The sequence below is a fragment of the Polyodon spathula genome, chromosome 9, assembly GCF_017654505.1.
Source record: "Polyodon spathula isolate WHYD16114869_AA chromosome 9, ASM1765450v1, whole genome shotgun sequence".
Taxonomy (NCBI): Eukaryota; Metazoa; Chordata; class Actinopteri; order Acipenseriformes; family Polyodontidae; genus Polyodon; species Polyodon spathula.
This window is the reverse complement of record NC_054542.1, coordinates 13,828,695-13,847,369: the sequence shown is the minus strand read 5'-3', so window position 1 is coordinate 13,847,369 and position 18,675 is coordinate 13,828,695. Positions and strand designations below refer to the sequence as shown.

The 18,675-nt window shown below is 37.2% G+C and overlaps 1 protein-coding gene across 10 annotated transcripts in view; it reads left to right on the top strand.

The window, feature by feature from the left end:
- LOC121320416 (synaptojanin-1-like) overlaps positions 1 to 18,675 on the top strand; it is an 83,667-nt gene that overhangs the window by 46,458 nt on the left and 18,534 nt on the right. For 4 of the 10 annotated variants that reach the window (XM_041258724.1, XM_041258720.1, XM_041258730.1 and 1 more), the window contains exons 11-26: positions 1,218 to 1,370; positions 2,594 to 2,756; positions 4,760 to 4,783; positions 5,011 to 5,202; positions 5,487 to 5,571; positions 6,095 to 6,235; positions 6,613 to 6,805; positions 7,004 to 7,162; positions 7,475 to 7,631; positions 7,794 to 7,911; positions 8,972 to 9,187; positions 9,648 to 9,726; positions 9,953 to 10,115; positions 12,503 to 12,706; positions 12,911 to 13,033; positions 17,083 to 17,121. In XM_041258724.1, the coding sequence (XP_041114658.1) occupies positions 1,218 to 1,370; positions 2,594 to 2,756; positions 4,760 to 4,783; positions 5,011 to 5,202; positions 5,487 to 5,571; positions 6,095 to 6,235; positions 6,613 to 6,805; positions 7,004 to 7,162; positions 7,475 to 7,631; positions 7,794 to 7,911; positions 8,972 to 9,187; positions 9,648 to 9,726; positions 9,953 to 10,115; positions 12,503 to 12,706; positions 12,911 to 13,033; positions 17,083 to 17,121 (2,209 nt within the window). The remainder of the gene's footprint in view (positions 1 to 1,217; positions 1,371 to 2,593; positions 2,757 to 4,759; positions 4,784 to 5,010; positions 5,203 to 5,486; positions 5,572 to 6,094; positions 6,236 to 6,612; positions 6,806 to 7,003; positions 7,163 to 7,474; positions 7,632 to 7,793; positions 7,912 to 8,971; positions 9,188 to 9,647; positions 9,727 to 9,952; positions 10,116 to 12,502; positions 12,707 to 12,910; positions 13,034 to 17,082; positions 17,122 to 18,675) is intronic. The other 6 variants (XM_041258727.1, XM_041258725.1, XM_041258726.1 and 3 more) reach the window with 3 other exon arrangements.

Below are 18,675 nucleotides of genomic sequence, written 5' to 3'. Positions count from 1 at the left end.
GGTGGCACGTAACACCGGTCCCACAGTATCTCTTTATGGGCCGTTGTCTGCAGGAAGGAAGACAAACCCTCTCGAAAGTAGTGGCACTTCTTTATGCTTTAAATGACTGTCAGAAGCACAATTACAATAAATAATCAAGGAGGTTCATCTTTAATAATTCAATTCAACAATTAAAATGGCATGTGAAGCTACCGTTAACTTTTTAAGCTAATGGGTCTTTTAATTTAGTGCAGGCAGGTCCCTGGTGGTTAGTTTGAATCGCCCATCAGAGTAAGGTCAGTTCTCAGACAGCAAATTAATTACATTTGGTTGGCTTATATCTGGTATGAGTTATAAAGGCAATTACTGTGTTTGAGGCTTTTTGAGGGAATGTTTCTGATCAGCTGAACAGCAATTCCCATTGATTGCATTACAAGGAATGTAATCATTTAAGTAGATTTATACTCCACCGTGTATAAGCCTTTATAAATATTCAGCTATGAAAGGCAAATATAATCTAAGTGCAAGATTTATTTATTTTTTTTAAAGAATGCAATTACAAGACAATCTATTCATTATCATCCATATTCCTTTTTGACAAGGAGTTTTAACGTGTGTCAAATCTTTTATAATATTTAAGCCACCAAACTAAATTAATTTAAAGAAGCTATAACCAAAGCTTTAAAGTCTGTGTGTGTGTTTCAGGTTCTTGGTATGAGGTTAGAAGCTGTGTTTCAGTTCTAGTTTTATATTACATAGGCTAGATAAGCTGGGGTGTATTTTAGTAACCTCTAGCACTTTTTAGTGGATCAAGTAGGCGTTCACTAGAACTGGAACTAAAGAGCAACTTTGAATCTCAAAGCAACTTAAACACACTCAAAAAGTAAAAAAGACAGTGTTTCAGTAGTTGCAATAAGAACCATTTAGAATGGAAAGCTACTTCATTTTTTTAAAAGGTGCATGGGTGTGAATTCAATCACTCCGAGGGTTCTGTGGTTTCTTTCCATGTTGATGTTATTTTACCTGCAATACTGGTAACTGGGAGGGATGGTGTCTCTCCATGCAGTGGGGCTTATTATAATAAGTTAAACTGCATCAGACACAAAATAAACATTAAAACTTAAAAGGCAATCTGGGCAACAGTAAGTGTTGCAGAAAGGTACTAAAGTCAGTATGAAAAATTGAAGTGTATTTTATTAAAACGTAGTCAGACCTTCTGGTATATGTTTTCTCTAAAGATGCTGTTGAAGCAGCTGGAGGTCATGGGCTTGACTGAGAAACCACAGCTGGTCACTCGCTTTCAAGAAGTTTTTCGTTCCATGTGGTCAATGAATGGAGACTCAATAAGTAAAATCTATGCTGGCACAGGAGCCCTTGAAGGGAAAGCGAAGGTACTGAAATAAATGAAATATTAATTGAATTGTATGGTTACTGACAGAGCTGAACTAATTGTCTCTCTTTAGCGTACTCCTGTAAGCATTTGTTACTGTAAATGTAGGCCTATTTTTTTATAGGATAGACTTGTCTATGTTTTTGAAGGCTATATCTTGAGAACCTTTTGCCTGAATTTCAAGAAGCTTTGTAACAGATGCATTTGTTACAGGAAGGTGTTTTTCCTACTGTGCAGCTGATATATGTTGTGGAGTCATGCTCAAGGCTGTGTTTATTTATTTTTTTCAGGGTTATCACAATTTCACGATTTCTGTGAAATGTGCCCTTTTCTGTGTAATATGTAGTTGGCGGTGAAAATTCCCATTTCTGAAAGAGTAGTGTAAATATACATATTTTTATCACTGAAAAACAAATACAGCAAACGTTTGCCTTATTGATGCACTACCTGTTACACTGCTTTAGCACCCTGGCAACAAGTTTAGTTTGCGTCCGGTAAATGTTTGAACATACATTACTATTTTATCCACGCTGTTGCAGTCAGAGACTGTTGTAGCAGTAGATAAATGCATTCTTTGTTGTAGTTAATGCTTATTAATAACTTACTGACACTTCTTTTCTTCTGCTTTCTCTGGATCCTTTAACATGCACTTTCTACATGGTGAGTTGGTGTATTTGTTGACAGAGATATAACAAATCGTTTGACTGTTGCTAGTTGTTTCATCTGAATGCCATTACATTACTCAAAACCCATTGCCAGATCATTTCTGATGAAGAAGTTTTTTCAGCTAACCCAAACCCTAACCCTAACCCTGAGGACACTGTGGGGAAGAAATGCTATCAAGAGGCAGTACATGACTGTATTTTTATATTTCTAACTCTGTAATCAATTCAATTGTAGTAATAGTAGGCCATTTTGTTCACTGCACTATTTGTAAATTGCAGTACAAAACATCAGTCCATTACAATATTAGTCATTTTGAAAAAGAATCATGAAATAAGTGAACTAAGTAATGTTGCAAAGTAATAATAGTGCTTTGTTCATTTTCATTTTAGTTAATAGATGTCAATACAATGAATAACTTGCCTTTTACCCTTCCCTGTTTAATTGTCAGTATATTCAGTTTTTACATTATTCAGTTTATTATACAGACAATTTTTCAAACCATTGCAAAGAGTTCTTTGCCCAGCATGGAAATGTTATTAAGAACCCTTTTATCTGCAGGGAAAGCTGAAGGATGGGGCTCGTTCTGTCACAAGAACTATTCAGAACAATTTCTTTGACAGCTCCAAACAGGAAGCGATTGACATCTTGAGACTGGGCAGCACTTTAAACAGTGACTTGGCAGATAAAGCCCGTGCTTTGCTGACCTCTGGCAGCCTTCATGGTAAGTAAAGAAAGTTTTTTGCAAAGTCCCTAAATGTAAGGGCTTTGACAAGCTGGTCTCCTAATCTGAATAAAACCCTTAAGGATGAATTCTCATTTGCTTCCTGTTGTCTTCGTCAAAGCTAAAAAAAAAAAATATTTTACGTTTCTATTGTATACTTGGGGCTTCTGATTTTCAGTTTTAACCGATAAAACCTGATTAAACATCCCCAATACAAAAAAAAAATTAAACAGATGGATAGCCAGAAAACACGGGAAAAACTGTGGCAATGGCTCATCTAGTCATCAAAGTTGACTTTACCCTTTTCACATAAAAAAAAAAAAAAAACCCTGCTTCAAAAATAATAATAATAAATACATTTCCCTGTGCTGCTGGGCAATGTCCCGTCCTCCTGACTTGTATCTGTCATGGATTTGTTCTGAATACATTAAAGCCACCCCAGCTACTGAGTGACAGCACATTCCTACATTTCTATTGGCGGCTTCCCTTGCAAGATTTAAAACGAGATTACAGTCAGGATGGAGGCTTGTTAGCGGGATTTAAAGCTGTATTACAGTTAAGATACGGAAGATTTAAAGCAGAATTGTAGCAAAATGTACAAAAATGCCTACACACAAAAACCCTAGAAGAATGTGCCTGTGACCATAGGGATTTTGTTGTGGAAGACAGAGCAAAGGAAAGAAGGTACAACTTAAGTGTGCAAGTACTGTCGAGTTACTAATTAATATAAGTATTTTGACAGAAAAAAAACGCTCAAGATTTTGGAAAGTAACCAAAAACACTAATTTCATACAGTATATCAAAAATGAAAGCCCCGAAAAAAAAACGATTTGCATAAAACTTGAAAATAGCTAAAAATAAACACCGAAAAATACAATTAATAAAACCTGAAAAACAGAAGCGCTATATATATTTTACTATGCTAAACAGGTAAAGTCTAACAGTACTCTTGCCTTGCTAAATTCGACTGTACCAGCGCAGAGCACATTTATTTTAGTACTCAAATGCTTCAGACCATGCAGCCCTGTTTCACGGTCCCATTCTATAACTTTTATTTAGCCCAGTAATTTACCCATGGTGGGGGGGGGGGGATATTACAGTTTCTTTAGATTTTGGAGTTAAGAGACACAATTGAATGTAAGCATATATTTATATGTTGTGTTTGCAAGAAATTTAACAGATAGTTACTGAATTTGGAATAGGACACCAGTCCCACATAATACATTTTTTAAAATATACTTTTAACATGTTGTCATGATTAACATGTTGTTATTACAGTAATATACAATTAGCTCTCCTTTTGGACTTCTGTAGGCCAGTTTATAAACCATGCACTGAAAAAGTGTCCAATTTATGAGTCAAAACACACCAACACCTTGAAACTTCATAATATTGTTTTGTTTTGTTTTTTGTAAGAACAGTATACCCATAAGCAATATGTGCAACAGCACAGTTAAAATGAGCACAGAAAAACTAAATACACCCGTAATGGTCCCAATAAGTGTTACCAAGCCCATATAGTTCATCATTGCGGATATATCAGATTATTAGCTTGGGGTCTGAAGCGTGATAGTACTGTATATGAGTTATTCCATACTGTAGGGCTACTCAAAAAGTCTGCCCAATGTGATACACAAAAACACCTTTTAAATCAAGTTTAAGAATTAAGATAAATTATAACAAGCAGCTACACATATTTAAATAGTTTAAATCTTATGGTGTGACACATGCATAATCAGAAGTAAAGTTCTGAACATGTATTCAATGTATGTGTTTCTTGCTGTGCCTGATATATTTTCATCTGTGAGGGTTGCATTGGACAATTGGCAATTCTTTTGGTATCCTATGCAGCACCCACATACTAAAATATATTTTTTAATGTTTTTCAAAGGAAATAGAAAACAAATAGTTTCCATTTATTGTTTCAACTGTCAATTATAAAAAAAATTATATCTTCTCTGACTAACTATTCTTGTCCTTCTTCCCCTGTGCTGCGGCTGTAGTATCAGAACTAACCTTGCAATCAGGTATAGTAAATGGATGTTTTAAATGTGCCCAGCCTTTCCTTTCTCTGTAGTTAAAACCACTGTATTTCACAAGGTGGTTTGTATCATGGTTTACACATGTATCATTTATCAGCATTTTGTTTAAGACATCACATACTGGCTTTCATGTGGCATTTAGTTTAGTTTCTATTTTACAAGTCAGCTTTGGTGTTCACATAAAAAAAAAACAACCTTATTGTTCCCAACAGCATCACCAAGAGTCCTCCGTGGTATGTGCCAGAATTATAATAAGTACACAAAGCCCAAGCGCATTCGGGTCTGTGTAGGCACGTGGAACGTGAATGGAGGGAAGCAGTTCCGAAGCATTGCTTTTAGGAACCAGACCCTCACTGACTGGTTACTGGATGCACCAAAAATAGCAGGCGTTCCGGATTTTCAAGGTAAAAAGGAGTGCGTTTATTATAATCCATATTATAATCTCTACGAAATATAACAAGTCCCAGAGCTACAGAAGCTATTCACACGTGATTAAATAGGAGAGAGCTAATTTGCAGGTGAAACCTCCAAACCATGGTTGTACTGTAGGTACTAAACAGTTTATTTAGTTTTACTTGTTCTGTGATTTAAGTTTTGACAGGCTAACGAGAACTGATTTGTAATGTTTAAAGAAAAGATATTGTATGTAATAAATGTTGTTGTTAACGTATTGTTTTTGTTTTTTAAGATGCACAAAAAGAGCCCATTGACATATTTGCTATTGGTTTTGAAGAAATGGTGGAGCTGAATGCAGGCAATATTGTCAATGCAAGGTAAGCAAATGTTCCCCTTTTTAATGTTGTTTGTTGGGATCAGTGAATGTTTTAAGCAACATAAGATGCCATTGAAGTCTTATAAAAATGGCAAACTTTTCTCATTTAGGTACCATAGTTAAGCAATAGGATATTACTGTTAATAGCCCTCCACTGTGCTGAGATGATCATTTGAATTGTAATCTGGGAGGTTAACTCAGCCCAATGACAGTGATAATTCCACTGTGTTTGTTTAAATCACTGGGCAACGTTAACACTTTGACATCAGCAGCGTGTAAAACCAACTATTTAGATTATTTAAATTGGGTGTTAATTATGAAGACAGGTGTTAATAATATCTCTGCTTAGATCAATTGTTTATAGCCCTTTTTATATATTTATTTTATTTGTAATCTTTAAAAGGCAGGAAAAGATCCATGTGATCAGACAATTAGACAGGCTGCTGTAGTATTCTAGTTTGTTGGGTGTTCTCACTGAGTGGTTCATTCTTTTAAACAGTATTTAATAAATCAATGTTTTTCAGCACTACCAACCAGAAGCTCTGGGCAGCTGAATTGCAGAAGACTATTTCCAGGGACAACAAGTATGTGCTGCTGGCCTCCGAGCAGCTTGTGGGCGTTTGTCTGTTTGTCTTTATCAGACCCCAACACGCTCCATATATCAGGTCAGTGCATCCGCTGGTGTTTGCAGGTCTGTCCTAGTGATAATAACAACCACCAATAATCAGGAAAACATGAATATTTTTAACATGTTTTGTCACCGGGACAATCAAATTCTGTTTTACACTAAAATATAACTTTTTCAGTCACTTTAATACATTCTACCACAGTTTTCTTAGCCTTCTCTGAACTCTGAAAATACATGTGGGCCAAATTGTTTACATTTCGCCAAAGGTATTTAGGCTGAATCTTTTCCCACTATACCACTTGCACAAGTTTTAAAACCATATGTAATCTTCCTAGTGATCTTCATTAAACAGACAGAAAAATAAGTTGATGGATGCTTAGTAACTTTATTTTATTTGTATATCTTCTGTTTCAGGGATGTTGCCGTAGATACTGTAAAGACAGGTATGGGAGGAGCCACTGGCAATAAGGGAGCTGTAGCTATCCGCATGTTGTTCCATTCAACCAGCATCTGCTTTCTGTGTTCACACTTTGCTGCTGGGCAGTCTCAGGTCAAAGAGAGGAATGAGGATTACAACGAAATTTCACGGAAGCTGAGCTTTCCAATGGTTTGTATTGCTTTGACAATAACAGAAAGCATTTTCATTGTACATAGCAGCGAGTCACATTACAATAAACGTCTCTTAGAAATATGTGTGAAAATGAGGTACATATCCACATCAATGAACTGTGTAATATTGTATGAAAGGCCTACCTCTTTCCATTTGGGAGGCACCTGTGTTTATTTGTTATTTTTTTCTGTTCAGGGGAGGCTGCTGTATTCCCACGATTATATATTTTGGTGTGGAGATTTTAATTATCGTATCGACCTTCCGAATGAAGAGGTGAAGGAGCTCATCCGCCAGCAGAACTGGGATACTCTTACTACAGGAGACCAACTGGTTAATCAAAAGAATGCTGGGCAGGTAGCCTGCTGTACATTGTATATCCCTGTAGGACTACTGCCGCAACAGTGCTTACTCATTATAAACGAATACAAGTAGAAGTGAAACACTTGAGCCAGAGATGAAACGACAGTTATAGCACGTGAGCTGTATTTCATATTTGTAGTGTTTCAATCATATTCTGTACTAATGTAGCTAAACATTTTAAAGCAGCTTTCTTTATAATGCATCTGCTGCTGACAGGATAATGTGTATAATTGAAATTTTTGGACAAAGTAAACCAGAAGTTCTTGGAAAGCATTGTTAAAACCTTAATTTGATACTTTTCTCCAGATTTTTAAAGGATTTCTGGAAGGCAAAATAGATTTCCCCCCAACATACAAATATGACCTTTTCTCTGACGACTACGACACAAGTGAAAAGTGCCGAACTCCTGCATGGACAGACCGCATTCTTTGGAAAAGAAGAAAATGGCCTTTTGATAAATCTGGTAAGAAAAGCTCTTCGAATCGAAACTGAGCAAAAAGTAAATATGCTGTAGGGCATCCGTTCTTAACTTGAATATAAGGAATGAACATAAAGGATCCCGGTTTGTGTGGGTCAATATTTCTTCCTGTCAAGTGTCTCTATTTTTGTTTTACTATCTCACCAGCTGAGGATTTGAATCTACTCAATGCAAGTTTTGATGAAGAAGAAAAGTTAAGCTATACATGGACACCTGGAAGCCTGTTATATTATGGAAGAGCAGAATTAAAAACATCTGATCACAGGTATGGTAATTTTGTTTGCACATAAACAGAATGAGCACAAAGTTAGTTTTATAAAGAATACATGTTGTGACCAAAACATTTGAAAAGTGTAAAACTTGATGGATTTATTATAGATTGTATAATAGACTTAAAGTAATTGTAGCTAACAAAATAGTTCCATAAAATGTCTTCAACATGCACTTCTATTCATTATCTCAAATGTGCTGTTTTTAAAGAAACACATTATAGCAAGCATGCATTTTCATTTGATACCATGATATCTGGTATAACACAAGGTTAAAGAAATCTATGAGATTATCCCTGGCGCTCACTGGCTTCCTCCCTGGCAAGAACTTCCGAGGTGAAATGACCCAGGAAGTGCATCTGCAAACAGATAACCCAAGAAACAGAGAGAGCTGATGTGAACTGCAACACCAATCAAGTAGATCACTGTATCTAGATTTCGACAATCACACATGTTGAAATCATGTACAGTAGTAGGTGGTAATAACTTGAAATTAAGCGACAGTATGTTGAACATTTTCTTGTTTGCTACGAACAATTTGAAATATGAGGTTATTTGTATGTTTTTGATTAAGATCAGGATTTGTAAAATTTAACATTGAACTTTCTGCCCATTGGTCCACACCTACTGTACTGTACTTCATTGGTTTAGTTTAATTTCCTCTTGGATCAAATTATAGAATGTAGTATTTCATTTTAGAATATGGCCTTCTATAGTGACCTGATCTTCAGCGTGTGGCACTTGCTGGGGAAACATTTTGTGTTTCAGTAGTAATCTGTGACCAACCTGTTTCTAGTCGAACTCCCTCTACCATGCAGAAGATGCAGGACAGGTTAACTGAACTGCATATTGCATGACCCTTTATTGTGGAGAACAACATGCCCTATTTCGCTAGTTGTATGGAATTATTTTGCTGGCTACAATGAATGTAATGCTTTTAGTTATACAAGGTGTTGTAAGGTTAATTCAGTCATACCCAAAGATAAGTATGAACAATATACTTTGTAATCATTTTGATAACTTCAGTATTTGATACCACTTTTGGCTTGATTTCAGGCCAGTGGTTGCAGTTATAGATGTAGATGTCCTTGAAGTTGACCCTGAGGCTCGTCAAAGAGTATACAAAGAAGTATTTGCAGTGCAGGGACCACCAGATGGCACTGTATTGGTTTCACTAAGCGGTTCTACCCCCGAAGAGCTTTACTTTGATGATGATTTAATTGACCATCTCCTTCAACAGTTTGCTGCATATGGTGAAGTAATACTTATAAGGTAAAGGTTACTTTTTTTTTTTTTTTGATGATTTATTGTTTTCAGTAATGCAACCATATAATAAATAATGCACCTTTTCTGACAATTTTGTGATAAAGATTTTGAAACTGACTCTTCTGTAGTTTCTTTTCTGGAAGGAAGAAAGATTTTCTTCTTCAGGAATAAAAATTAAGCCAGCCAGCAGGTAGTGGGTTTTATGTCATCAGCACTGAGCCTTTAGTTGCAACAGCAAAGTACTAAAATCCTAACCTGATAAACTGTTTTAAACTCAAGTAGTGTAAAGGGGTTTTTTCTTCTCGATTTCTAGAAGTTCTAGAATATAGCAGTTTTTGGAAAAGATTAATAGAAAGTCATGGATAGTTACTGTAAGAGTAATTCATTGAGCTTACTCATACTAGGGACACAGTCAGGATTTACATTTTGTTCTCAAAAAAATACATTTGTTTGTGTTTTCATTTAGGTTTGTAGATGAAAAAATGTGGTTGACATTTTTAGAAGGCAGTTCTGCACTAGAAGCACTAAGCTTAAGTGGAACCAAAGTAAGTATTACTTTTATCATAACATAACAAGTTTAGTTAATTTCAGTGTCAAAATGAGTGATACAAGAATATGTTGTTTATCTGATGATATTGGTGTTTATTGCTACGGTACTATTTAGCACTTTCAGACATCTTTAATTAAAAAAAACAGTTGTTTATCCCTAACTGCACATTAAAACTAAACACAACATGCAAAAAATTTTAATTTAGATGTTGGTTTGTGCAGATACTTGGGAGAACCATCAACATTACCTTGAAAAGCCCTGACTGGACTACCAGTTTAGAAGAAGAGCTGCACCTGGAGAGAATCGCTGTAGGAGTACCGGCCTCAGCTAGCTCCACTCTCCTGGGAGAAGATGCAGAGGTTGCTGCAGACTATGACATGGAGGGTATGTTGTGCTTTTTGTTTTTAGAGAGTTAGTTCTGTTGTTCAGTTATCACCTAAAGCTTTTGATTACTTGTAAAGCTGGGGTGATGAAACCAAATTTTAGATTTCAACCAACACAATCCAAAATAGACTATTACATTTAGTTTTTAGCTAACTTAAACATATCTGAAGTCAAAATGCCAAAAACATGTGTTTTAATCATGTAAATTGTAATTAACGCACCAAATTCAGCTACTTTTTCTACCAAACGTCCATCTTGGATTTGAGTTATGCCCTCTACTGATTTTTAAGCCTTTATAATTAAAGTGCATGTGTGTGTGTCATATATATATATATTATATATAATATATATATATATATATATATATATATATATATATATAGTCACCTTTTTGCTTGCCACACAGGCTCTCACGGGTTCTTCTCCCTTCCGAATCACGACCCAACACACAGGATTCTACTGAAACAGCGCTCACGCGCACTTTTAATAAACACAAAATGAAATAAACACAAAACAAACACCTAGCTCCTATTTGGAGCACTCACTAAACATAAACAGGAACCTAACTATCACGCAGGACGGCTAAACCGTTTACCTGCCACAAACATTCAAAAACACCCTTACACAATACCTCAATACGACTGCTCACTCACACAGTCGGGCTCTTCTCTCAGCAGCAGCCTGGAACAGACTGGCTGCCTCTCAAATACCCTGCACCTGGCTCTAATTTACAATTACCACCAGGTGCAGGGGATTACTATACAATAAAACAATTACACAATTAAACCCCATAACACCCAAATGTGCATTCTCACAAGGTTTTTAGCAGGGAAGGATTTTAACCCCCTCCCTGCTATCTCACAATATATATATATATATATATATATATATATATATATATATATATATATATATATATATATATATATATATATATATATAATATTTGTATGTATATGTATGACTCTTTACCAAGAAAAACAATTAAGACAGCTAGATGTCTGTTTTAAATTAAAAGGCCAACTCTTTAAGTGTACAAGCAAGCCTCCCAAAAACTCACCTCTCACTGTGGGCAGACTACCAAGGATGGCATGTCACAGGGACAGCAGTTCCGCCAGTACTGCAAGTCCATACTGCAGGTAAATGCCGATGTGTCACTTTTACAGTCCTGGGTTTTGTTACTATCTAGCAAAACACAATTATTAAAGTCGTGTTTAAAATGTGATGTATTAGTCTATTAAGAAAATATTATTAATCCTGTTCTGCAGTCATTTCTACAAAATATTTTTTAGGTTAAAAAGCCCCTGTATCATAGAGGCAGCACTGGGTGAAGCTCGCTCCGTCCTCCCACTTCACTGTTGTAAAATGATGCACTTACCAATTTTCCAAGCACGGATCGTATTTCCTCCCAAATGTCTACAAACCCAAGCATAATTGGCTCTTGTTTTAAATGACGATGCGTTATAGACACTTTAAACAGAAAATAATGTAAATATTACATCGGCCCTGATCACTTTAGGTTTTGAAATATCAGATAGAGAGGAAATGCTTTTTTTTTTCACCATTCTATATGTCTTTTTGAATTAGGGCCTACAATGGCAAAAGATTGTGCTTCCCTGATTTTAGTATTCAATTATATTACGACCACCAAACAAAATTGCAAAGTACATTAGCAGCACATAGCAGAACTCTTTATAAGCAGAATCACCAGACCCCTGCTTTATCCACCCTAAAAGCACTTTTTTAAAAATCAGTTCCAGTACATGTACAATACACTTACTGTAGCATTCTTGACACTACTCTGTTTGCCTATGAGTGACTCTTCGGAGAGTTTAGCATAATATATTGCCATCTTATGTTTCAACAATATGTATTTTGAAGCAAATGTAAAAGGTTTCTTATTCGGTGTATTTGCAGTTTAATGCTCCAGTTGCAACACATTTAGGTCTTTCCTGTCCAAAGTATACTCTCCCTACTCATTTTTGTGTAATTCAGTTTTTTTCTGCTGCTGTACATCAGTGTTTTGTTTTTCTTTACTGGTTAAAATCTGTTCTTTGTCTCTGAACTACTGCTTTACATTTCTGTAGTTACTGCTGAGTGTCAAAATAATGGTTTAGCTTGTAAATAATGCAAAGTCACAAACAAAACAGTGCTCCATCATAATGAAATGGCTAGTTTTAGAGCTGTTGAGAGGCTTGTGCAATAATACTAATGTTAAAGTACCAAAACAACCAGCTGAGTCTGGGGGCTTTTATTGTGAGTCTATGGGATGAATTCAAATCTACAAGAACAGTGGCTAGCAGGCAAATCTGAAACTTACTACAAAGTATGCCTTCAAAGCCATACGCAATGTTAAAATTGCTTCATGAAACCCTTTCTTATTACAGGAGACGTGGATGACTACAACGCTGAAGAAGAAGAGGTACTTCCTCAGCACCTGCAGCCTGGCTCGAGTGCAGGCCCTGGTGCCTCACCGGGTTCTTCCCCATGGACAAGCCCCTGCTCCTCCCCTACAATGCCAGACATGGCTCCTCCCAGCCTCCCTATCAGACCAAGTCGTGCCCCTCCACGGACTGCCGGTCCACCTGAAGGTACAGTACCTCCTTATAGTAGCATGGTCATAATAACTTCCTTGTTTGGATTGGGAGTCATAATTGTAGCATACAAAGAACGACTGCTTGTTTCCTGATTGCCAGTACCAAGTCATAACTACAAAGTGTATGCTAATTTTTGTTTAGAAAGAGTGTTCTTGCAATATGAAATATTTATAATGGTTCGTGTTGTTCATTTGTTAGGGTCTCCAGTGGAATTTCAGCGAGAATCATCTCAAGGACTTGAGCCCAAACGCCCCCCTCCCCCACGCCCTACGGCTCCACCTGCACGCCCCGCACCCCCCCAGAGACCACCTCCTCCATCAGGTAAAGAGAAAACAAAACTAATGTAGCCTGGCTATTAAATATAACCAAATACCGCAACACCGAGTGGAACTACTGCCGAAATTCTTAAATCGCAAAAAGATGATGTTATCAAATTTAGTGATCCTGGAAGAAACAACCAAGAGTGTTGTCCTAGCAAGTAAGCGTTGATAAGTGTTGGGTTTGCGTTCCTACCAAGTCAGGGTTGTATCTGTTATAGTTAGACACCTTTGCTAGGTGGTCCTGCTACTGTAAAGCTAGTTATTAGGCTAAACATTTTCTCAGCCAGGATTCTGTGACGTTTGCTCAGCTGTAATATTTGTTTTAATTAAATTAAACCAGAAGTAATAAAATGGATCAAGTATTTCTGTGGAAACTTCTACATTTTATATTATATATTTTATGTTTTAAATGTATAAGAAAATGGCACTGCAGTAGTTGTATGGAATTTGACAAGAAGACTGCATTGCCTTTTGAAATACTACTTTCTGACTGTTTCAACATATAATACAGGGTTCTAGACAGCTCAGAATGTACGAGCAAGGAGGGGCTTACTTATTTCTGCAGGGTTAATATTGTGCAACGTAAGCCACTTTCACACACAGCTGAGCCGTCTGAGACATTTAAAAAATCCTTTAAAATATCCATTCACACAGCACAAAACTGTGCAGTCTATGCCAGTATAATACCATCTTAACCCTTTCACACAGCCAAAGGGATCATGTGAGTACAACTTTCCAACCTGTCAATCAACAGATCATTTTCATGGCAATGGCGATTCGCCCATAAATTACAGCATCACACACTGCCCTTTCTATTAGTGAATTCACCTCCTCAGCCTGTAAAGTTTACAATTCCTTAGCTTATTACCTTACTACCTCGTTCTTGATCAGCCATTGTATGTGAAAAAAATGAAAGCGTCTAACACCAACGACAAAAATGCCCAACATGTTTGGTATGCAGTCACGTGGGATGTTGACTTTCAATCCACGCCCACTATAGCACTTCAGTGCCGGCATAGCATTTCACACAGGAGTTGAGTCGGTTCACCTCGCAAGGTGGTTCAGAGACAGCATAAATTAGGACGGCTCTGTGACAGTATAGGCAGTTCACACAGACCAAAATGCTGCATCAGTGCCAGTTATGAGCCATCATAACTCATCTGTGTGAAAGGGATATTACTGATGCAAAAACAACTGTCTTCAGCTAGACTGTATTATCTTTGGACATCTAGTGTAAATTTAAGTGATGGTGCCCATCGATGAAGGCTATACCATGTGGTAGTCGAACACGACTGGTGCTATGCATCCCAAGTCAAGGTGAACTACCACATGGTAGAGCAGTGGTTCTTAATCTGGGGGTGCGAGATGCCCTTTCTGGGGTTGCGAGACGTGCCAGATTTATTTAGAAGGTAAATCATCGAAAACACAAATTAAGCATAGGCACGTAAATACAACTACTTTGTTTCATCAAGCCTGCAGTACCTATAGAAAGCCTGCTCCCCCTTTCAAAATGTTCACCTTTTGTTGCCTTATAGCCTGGAATTAAAATGCATTATAATAGTTTTTTTTTCATTTATCTACACATCCTACCCCCAAGTTCCAAGTGAAAAAAATATTCTAGAAATTTGTAGAAAATTAATTAAAAATAAAAACTGAAATACCTTGGTTGGATAAGTGTCCACCCCCCTTGTAATAGCAATCCTAAATTCAGGTGTAACCAATTGCCTTCAAAATCACACACCAAGTTAAGTGGCCTGCACCTGTGTTAAATTGTAGTGATTCACATGATTTCAGGATAAATTCAGTAGTTCCTGTAGGTTCCCTCTGCTGGGTAGTGCATTTCAAAGCAAAGACTCAACCATGAGCACCAAGATGCTTTCAAAAGAACTCCAGGACAAAGTTGTTGAAAGGCACAGATCAAGGGGATGGGTATAAGAAAATATCAAAGGACCTGAATATCCCTTAGCACAGTCAATACGACTATTAAGAAGTGGAAGGTGTATGGCACCACCAAGACCCTACCTAGATCAGGCTGCCCCTCCAAACTGGATGACCAAGCAAGAAGGAGACTGATCAGAGAGGCTACCAAGAGGCCAATGGCGACTGGTCAAAATGTGCATGTGACAACAATATTCCAAGCACTCCACATATCTGGCCTGTATGGTAGTGTGGCAAGAAGGAAGCCATTACTCAAGAAAGCCCACCTTGAATCCCATTTGAAGTATGCAAAAAAATTCTGTAACCATGTGGCAAAAAGTTTTGTGGTCTGACAAAACTAAAATGGAACTTTTTGGCCTAAATGCAAAGCGTTATGTTTGGTGCAAAGCCAACACAGTGCATCACTCAAAGAACACCATCCCTACTGTGAAGCATGGTGGTGGCAACATCATGTTATGGGGATGTTTCTCATCGGCAGGCACTGGGGCATTTGTCAGGATAGAAGGGAAAATGAATGGAGCAAAGTACAAAAGTCCTTGAGGAAAACCTCTAATTGAAGCTAATTGTAGTGAAACTTTCATTCTGTATTTATGATATACAGTATTTTAGGTTTAAAGAACTGACCTACTTCAACAATTTTTGATAAGGAGTGCAAGAACATATTTGAGAACCAAAGGGGTGCAGGCTGCAGTAAAGGTTAAGAACCACTGTGGTAGAGCCTTCAGCGAGAGGGCACTACCTCTATCAGAAAACGATTTTCTCATTATTTTCTTTAAAGACTTGTAATGATTTGTCGGGTACCCTTCCACTAAGAGAAGTTTAAGGAAAATAGCCCCAAACATTTTCATAAAGACAGAATCGCACACAAAATTGGAGATAAAAAAAAAAACGTTATTAAACAAATAACTTGTCTACTTGCTGGAGCTGCTTTAAAGTTTATCTGAACATTGCCTGAAATCTGAATGGAGCAATATTACTGAACTGCCCTAGCCTCATCAGGGCAAAGTATTGATTGCCTGCTTTTGGTGGATAATAAAACAAATTTAGACCAATTGGGTTTGTTTAGGTATTTGCTGTAAAACAGATGTGAACTAAGCTTTCAATACAGCAAGTCAAAATGAAAAAGTCGTTACATTTTAAATTTGATTCACATGCGATGGATGCGATGATGTTCCCACGGGCATCTAGTGTGTATTAATGCCTGCTAGAGCTGGAAGCTGATTGGCTGATGATACTGAATTGTTTTATAATATGTATTAGTATACCCTTATAAATGTTTGCTGTGAAATCATGGTAAAGCAGTCCAGCAAGTTAAATCACTCATACATATGGTAAAACATGGGAAATGCATACAGTAGTATTAGTATGGTAAGCATGACAAACTGCAAAAGGCCATACAAATTTACTGTGTTAAACTTTTATAAGGGTGCAAATGAATATACGCAAGTTTTGGTATGCAGCAGTACAAATGATTATGGTCATGCTGTTTATTTATATGCAAGGAATAAAGGAGGGGGTAGTCATTAAATAACTCAAACAGTGACTGAAGCTGAAATGTGTTGATTTCCATCATTTTGTCCAGCTGTTGTCCATTTTCTTTTCCATGTCTTAATGCCTGCTCCTTTTGTCTGAAGGACAACCAAACTGTTTCATAACTGCAGTCAGAAAGAAGTTGGAAGCAAATTCTAACTTCACAAAATAATTTAGAAAATGTGTTTTGCATGGCATTAGAGAAGCCACTTGACTGCTCATCTCCTAGTTGCATCTACCTACCTGTGAAACTGGGATACAACAGTCCCCAGCAAGAAACGGCATGTAGCATTGTAGTTTGAGAATACATCAATACATTGAATGGGTTGGATTTTCTTGATTTTGTGTATATTATAATGCACTCAAAAAGGTTATGTCCCCATATCATGTGTTCTTTCATGTTCACTAAATCAAAATGAAAAATCAAAATGAAAAAGTGAAAAATCTTTACTGCCACCTCACTTTTGATTAATGAAACCAGTGGAGTCAGCTCTATGAAAATTGAATAATCTGCCTCAACAAAACTATTAACTTTGAATTCTGCTTGCTTTCACTTTCTTTGCTACTTGTATGTGTGTAAAGGAGCTAGGAGTCCTGCAGCTCCTAGAAAAGAATTTGGAGGTACATTTTATCTGTTGTATATGCTGGTGTGCTTGTGTGTCAGATGCAGTAGTTTTGCAGCATTAAAGCTCATACTGTGTTTTTTCCCCAGATACTGTTTCATCTGTAGCGCATTATTTCATCGTAGTTCCCCACTGGAGCATTTGCAAACAATCTGAGGGTGGATCATATTACTTTAAAACTTAATGTTGTTGTTCCAAACTTTATTTTTTATTTGACATGCCTAAAATCTGTTTCTGCACACAAAAGATAACTCTGGTGTAGGGGATTGCTGAAAAATAATCAGTTTCCCATCAGTCATGCATTTTAAGAATTGAACATCTTTTAAATATGTAACAGTGTATCTGTCTCCAGCAAATCTAGCACCCCGTTCACACTTGCGGTTTAGGCCGGCCCAACGCCACCTAATCTCATGTGTTAACGCTCTAAAAAATGAAAAGGCGGCCCTATCTGCATGTGTGAACCCAACGCAGGCCCTGGACTGGCCATAACACGTCAATGCGGTGACGTAGCTCAAACCACATTGTTCAAACAATGTCGGTTTTAAGGGGTAGCACCTGGGACGATGCAGAAATGAACCCTTAGCGGTCCATTTATTCAGCGCTTGTCCGGCGCGTCCGGTCCAATTTATTTTCACACGCGCGTTTTTTAAATTTTTTTTTTTTTCCAGAGTAAAACAGGTTTAAAAGGTATTGAATTGCAAAAGGACAGTCCTGCATCTCCAGCCAAGCCCCACCCCTTGTTCGCTGTATTTTTCACATACCTTTTTATAGACGTAGATACTCTCCCGATCATCGTTTTATCACCAAACTCCTCAATAATGTGATCCAAGTCATTATTTTATTACTGTAACATCTCAAAAAGCTCTGCAAATGTCCATGATACTCTTTGAGCACTGCATAAAGAAGCAGCTATCTCCTTTATGTTTGTGTTATCTCTGTTGTGAAAACCTGCAAGTTTGTCCGAGAACTCTCGGAAATACTGAGCATCAGGCCAGCGATAAACCCACCACGGATCTTGGATTTTATGGAACCTACGCCGATCTCCAGCCCGGAAAACAGCAATGGGGAATGCACTGAATACACTGACGCTTTTGACGACGATGATGGGTCAGTCATGAATGGTAAGTATTTCTTTATCGTACAGCTTTCATTAAAACGAAAAAACTTGCTCTCTCTCTCTCTAAATTAACTAAATGCAAAGTGAGTGAACAGAAGAAAAATCTAAATCAAATCCATATTTGGTGTGACCACCCTTTGCCTTCAAAACAGCATCAATTCTTCTAGGTACACTTGCACAAAGTCTGGGATTTTATAGGCATATAGTCAGGTGTATGATTAAACAATTATACCAAACAGGTGCTAATGATCATCAATTCAATATGTAGGTTGAAACACAATCATTAACTGAAGCAGCTGTGTAGGAGTAATAAAACTGGGTGAGGAACAGCCAAACTCAGCTAACAAGGTGAGGTTGCTGAAGACAGTTTACTGTCAAAAGTCATACACCATGGCAAGACTGAGCACAGCAACAAGACACAAGGTAGTTATACTG